This window comes from Hyaena hyaena, unplaced genomic scaffold (assembly GCF_003009895.1).
Source record: "Hyaena hyaena isolate Hyena2069 unplaced genomic scaffold, ASM300989v1 scaffold_737, whole genome shotgun sequence".
In the NCBI taxonomy this organism is placed as follows: domain Eukaryota; kingdom Metazoa; phylum Chordata; class Mammalia; order Carnivora; family Hyaenidae; genus Hyaena; species Hyaena hyaena.
This window is the reverse complement of record NW_024081368.1, coordinates 490,555-496,554: the sequence shown is the minus strand read 5'-3', so window position 1 is coordinate 496,554 and position 6,000 is coordinate 490,555. Positions and strand designations below refer to the sequence as shown.

The 6,000-nt window shown below is 35.3% G+C and overlaps 1 protein-coding gene and 1 non-coding gene across 2 annotated transcripts in view; one reads left to right on the top strand and one right to left on the bottom strand.

Moving 5' to 3' along the window:
* Window positions 1-6,000, bottom strand: part of VPS13B (vacuolar protein sorting 13 homolog B) — a 770,486-nt gene that overhangs the window by 447,915 nt on the left and 316,571 nt on the right. Inside the window, exon 20 of the mRNA XM_039218135.1 lies at window positions 3,746-3,855. Within this exon, the coding sequence (XP_039074066.1) occupies window positions 3,746-3,855 (110 nt within the window). The remainder of the gene's footprint in view (window positions 1-3,745; window positions 3,856-6,000) is intronic.
* On the top strand, window positions 2,918-3,024 carry LOC120220918. The gene has a single exon (XR_005525688.1). It is a non-coding gene; the product is annotated as a U6 spliceosomal RNA (small nuclear RNA).

Below are 6,000 nucleotides of genomic sequence, written 5' to 3'. Positions count from 1 at the left end.
CCCTAAGAAAAACCCTTTCTAATAAGACAGGAAGCCTCTGATATGTCCTCTATGCAACTGTATTCCAAATATCTACAATGATATCCCAAAAGGCCCTCCATAAATATTTCCAGAATGATTCTGGAGCATTTCAGAATGCTAATGTAGGTACTATATATCAGGCAAGAAGAGATACTGGTTAGAGAGTATACAGTATTTTGATTATTTCAAAATATCAAAATAAACTATTTTTTTTTAGCAAACTCTCATTGTTCTACTAATATTCCAGTACCTTCTGGTACTGGATTTTTTTTTTTTCTTTTTAATATTAGTTGTATCCTAGCCCCAGATTTATCCTACCCTTGTAGCATCAATACTCCATGATCCCAAAATACCTAAAATCTTCTGCTGTTTTTCCTGTGAAATTCTCCCCTATTAATTTAATAAATAAAAAAAACAGGAAATTATAAAGAATAAAATGACATATGCATCCCCTTTATATCCAATAATTACTGGCTGTTAACATTCTTATCATATTTCTTTTTTTTTTGTTTTTACAGACCAGGAAAATATTGCAGATACAGCTAAAATCCTCTTCAAGTGCAAACCAACTGCCCATTCCTTTCAGAATAAACCACTATTGTGATCCTGATATAAACCTTTAAATGTTTTACACCTATCTCTACTCACATACTCTTATGCACACCATTTACTTACTTACTTATTTAGTTATTTATTTGGGTAGTTTTGGAGAAATATACATTTATGCTCTCATACTGCATATTACCTTTGAAAATTGGTTTTTGTATTAAATACAATTTTGAGACATCCATATTAAGACCTATTGTATAGTTCCTAATAATAAATTGTCATATCATGTCAGTATGCTATGTCTTATTTGTCCACTTCCTTAGAGACAGTCATTCAGGTTGTCTCCAATCTTCTACCACTGCAATGAATACTCCAAGAACAGCCTTATACACAACTCTTCAGGCTCCTAGAGTCCTCTGGGAAGAGCACAGTTTTATCAAAAAGTGCAATTTGGGGCTTATAAGCTATGTTCACTTTCAATTTTACTGGATACTGTGAAATTTATCAATTTTCACTCACAACAGTACACTAGGAGTTTATCCATTTTCTCTATTTTCATCACTGCTGAATACTGGCATTTTTTTTCACCCAACAGTTTTAAAAGTGAAGATGAGTAGTCACAGTATATACAAATATCAAACCATTATGTTGTATACTTGAAAACTAATATGTCAATGTACACCTGAAAACTATTATGTCAACTATATCACAATAAAAAGAACTTACAATTAAAATATTTCTCAAATGCTCCCAGACATTAGTTTCACTGACTACTGAGGTGAATTTCTAAGCACTTGCTGGTAAAGCAGATACATCAGAAAGACTAGTTTAGATAGTCCTAGTTTACTGGCCTATTTTCCCTCATAGAGCCTAGATGCTTGTTCTGAGTGTCGGAGAGGTGAGAATTGTGTAGTAATTTTTATTACTTCTGTATTTCCTCTTCCACTTTAGTTTAATTCAATATTCTGTTATAGAGTAAACTTTCTAAAATTCAAAACTAATTTTTTAATGTTTATTTATTTATTTTTTAAAGAGAGAGAGAGAGAGTGCTGAGGAGGGACAGAGAGAGGGGGAAAGAGAAACCCAAACAGGCTCCGTGTTGCCAGCACAGAGCCTGATGTGGAGCTCAATGTCATGAACTGTCAGATCATGACCTGAGATGAAATCAAGAGTCAGATGTTTAACCGACTGAGCCAACCAGATGGCTATCAAGTTTCTTTATATCAGTTTCCTATAGTTCCTCTTTACCCCTCAAGATAAAGTCTCAAACACTTGGCATTACAAAAAAAAAAATCTTTTAACTGGCTTCCAATTCTTACCAATCTCTTATACTTGGCTCTACTCTGGAAACACTAAAGGTCCCTTTCCATCAAGTTAATGCGTTATTTCCCCCTCTGATTATACAGTTCAGTGTAAACTTCCCTGTCTGGCTAATTCCTGTGATGCTCAGGTCAACTGTCAATTTCTCCTTTTAACAACCTCACCTGCCTGTGAGAACTATACGCCTTTCCTCCTCCTTCCCCCACACCCACATACTCCTGTATGGCTCTAACAGATCGATTTCTAAAAATGGCATTACTATATTTCTTTGTATTCTCAAATACAGTAAATACCTCTGGAGAGGAGGATATATACTAAAAAATAAATTTTATTTTTGTAGCCCCAGTATCTAGCATAGTGCTTCATATTCTGTAACTATTTGATAAAAAGAAGAATGAAACTGAGGTATGGAAGCCATAAGTTTCTAATGATATTAAGACAGGATGAAGAAAACCCCTTAAATTTTTTTATTAGTTTATTTATTTTTTGAGAGAGAGCACGAAAACACATTCAAATGCGAGCAGGGGAGGGACAGAGAGAGAGGGAGAGAGAGAGAATCCTAATAAGCAGACTCCACACTGTCAGTGCAGAGCCAAATGTGTGGCTCAAACTCACGAACCATGAGATTGTGATCTGAGATGAAATTAAGAGTTGGACACGTAACCCCATGAGCCACCCAACTACCTACCCCAGTAAAAACCCCTTTAAAACTTGCTCCTTGGGGCACCTGGGTGACTCAGTTGGTTAAGCATTGGACTTTGGCTGAGGCGATGACCTCACAACTCGTGGGTTCGAGCAACGTGTCAGGCTCTGTGCTGACAGCTTGGAGCCTGCTTGGGATTCTCTCCCCACTGCCTGCTCCTCCCCTGCTTGCTCTAGCTCTCTCTTCCTCAAAAATAAATAGACATTTAAAAAAATGCTCTTTGAGCCAGGGATTGTACTATTCAGGTAAGTACTGATTACGTTGTATAATTATAAAATTGTGTATTTTTCTATTAGCTAGCTTCAAGTTCAGAAAAAAGGTGCAGGGCTCACTTCGGCAGCACATATACTAAAACTGGAAGAGTACAGAGAAGATTAGAACGGCCCCTGCACGCGGGTAACAGGCAAACTCATGAAGTGTTCCAAGGTAACTGAAGTTAAGTCTAACTGAGAAATGCAATGCAATACGGCATAACTATGACCTGAAAAAATATTCAGTTCTGCCATTTACTATGTGTGACAACAGGTAAATAAATCTCAATAAGCATCAATTTCTTCATCTTTAAGATGGGAATAAAATCCATCTGTCAGAATTACATTTAAGTGTCATGACAGAGAGAATACATCTAAGCATTTCACAAAATATAACTATTTTATACTTTGTAATTTATACCCTTTTAAACAAGCACATATCCCAGCTCTTTTGTACAAACCATCCCAATCCAAAGGTTAGACACCCAATGAATGCTTGCTGAATAAAGCTAAAGATGTAGAAGAAATACAGTGATAATGAAAACGAAAGCTAGCACTTACTATGCAGTTCTTATGTATCAGACACTCAGAACAAACATCTAGGCACTATGAGAGAAAACAGGCCCGTAAAATAGGACTAACTGAACTGCTCTCTAATGTACCCACTTCATAAGCAATTGAATAGAAGCCCACTTCAATAATCATCAAAACTCTACTTTGAGCCGTAGTTTCCAGTCTAGAAGTGAAGGAAGAGAACTGCTTCAAAGGGGAAGAGTAGAGGACAGAGGAATTCTGGTACATCCATTAAAAAAAAAAAATCAATACAGACAATATAGACCTCTAACAAATGACTGAGAAAATTATTTATTCAGAAAGAGAATAAATTATAAAAATTTCTCACCTGCTGCATATGTCTACTGGTTCGTTTCTGAGGCTGATAAATGAGCCAGGTATATAAGACTGGGTCAATATTGACTGCTAGTCCTTGTACGCTACAAAGAAGTACTGCACCTTAAAAAAAAAAAAGATTTTAAAGTTGTTTTAATTCATCATAAAAATAGTAAGATTTATATCACTTCAGACCAAGTAGGACAGCTAACAAAATTAACAGGTGCATACAACAATGTGGAGGAATTCAAGACTTCATCTACTGCTGGTTGCAACATAAAATGGTGCAAATACATTCAAACCACTTTGGCATTTCCTCAAGAAGCAAAATATACAATCACAATATGCTCTAACAATTTTATTCCTATATATGTACAAAGAGAACTAAAATCATATGTTCACTCAAAAATTTGTACCCAACTTTCCAAAACAGTATTCTTAACAGCCAAAACGTGGGAATGACACAAATGTCCATGAATTGTTGAATGGATATCAAATTGTCGCATAGTCATATAATGGAAAATTATTTATGCGTAACAAGGAATAAAGTACTGATTCACGCTCCACCACCTTGAAAACACGCTAGGTGAAAGAAGCCAGTCACAGAAAACCACATACTGTATGATTCCACTTACATGAAATGGCTAAAACAAGCAAATCCATAGAGAAAAAAGGTAATTAGTGGACGCTAGTGCCTGGGGGGAGGAAAGAATGGAAAATAACTGCTAATAGATACGTGGTTCTTTGGGGAGTGATTAAAATGCTCCAGAATTAGAAAATGGTAATTGTTGCACAACCTTTCAAATATACTAAAAACCACTAAATTATGTAATTTAAAATAGTGATATTTATGGAATATGAATTGTATCTCATTAAAAGTGAATCTGTCTTTCATAATAAGAAGAGGTTTTATCTTTTAGGCAAAGAGCAATTTCTATATTGGTCATGAGAACAGAATATTATCTCCCTTTTTATTTATACTACAAATGTAATTCATGATGTGAAAGGAAGGATTATTATAACCACTCAATAAATCACTGCAAATTACAGCATTAAATGTTCAGAAGCAAGGGAGAGATCTGCCTAGATGAAACACAGGCTAACATTCTGACATAAAACACAAAGCTGAAGTGGAACAAGTTGCAATTCCATCCTAGTCAAGTATTTTATTAAAATGCTGAAGTATTTTAGTCCCTCTCTGATAACAAGAAACTCAGCATAGGATTTAACTAAAGCACGATATCCCATTCTTAATTTATGTGCAGGATATATGGATCCATAAATAAATTTTTGCATTTCCACATATATTTTTTGGTAAAATATTATTAGCTCTATTGAGATATATGGAATATCAAGTAAGGGGTATTTGTCACTTTTGCTCTCAACTATACTCTAGTATCTAGAAAAGTAATTGCCACATGGTAGGGGTAAAGAGTCATAATACATGATACATGAGTTCTCAAGTTAGGTGCAACTTGTTCTATAATTTTGCAGATTATCTAAACAACACAGTATCTATTATTGCTAACTCCTATGAAAAGTGAACCACACAGACACAGAGAATCCAACGATGGAGGAGAGCAAACAAGAGAAATGTTCCCCCTTTCTAAACATTTACACAGGGGTGTCGGAGTGACTCAGTCGGTTGAGCATCTGACTTAGGCTCAGGTCATGATGTCACAGTTTGTGGGTTTGAGCCCTGTGTTGGGCTCTGTGCTGACAGCTCAGAGCCTGGATCCTGCTTCAGATTCTGTGTCTTCCTCTCCCCAGCCCCTCCCCCATTCATGCTCTGTCTCTCTCAAAAATAAATAAATGTTAAAAAAGATTAAAAGGCAAATGTTAAAAAAAAATTTAAATATAGAACTTTTACACAGAATTTTTAAATAAGAAAAATGGTCAAGTGTACTCCTACTCCACCTTTCAGTGTTCCTTCTCCCAGGAACCCAAAATCAGTGTAGATTCCAAAGCAGCATTCTGAGACCACAGCAATTCCACCCACTTCTGTGTACGAATGCATGTGCTGCGGAGCAATGATTCGCTCATACACATATAAGGAAGGAATGATGAGGAAAAACTAAATACAGGATGACTGCAAAAGGGCAGTCATGAATAGAAAACATAATTTAATATATGTATTTTTCCTTCAATAGAATGGATAAAAATTGTTTACTTAAATCTTTTAAAGAAATTAACTGTATACACTTAAATGGAGAGTTTTAAATTTTTAATTCAAGAATTCAAGGATATTTAAATTCAAGAATATATCAT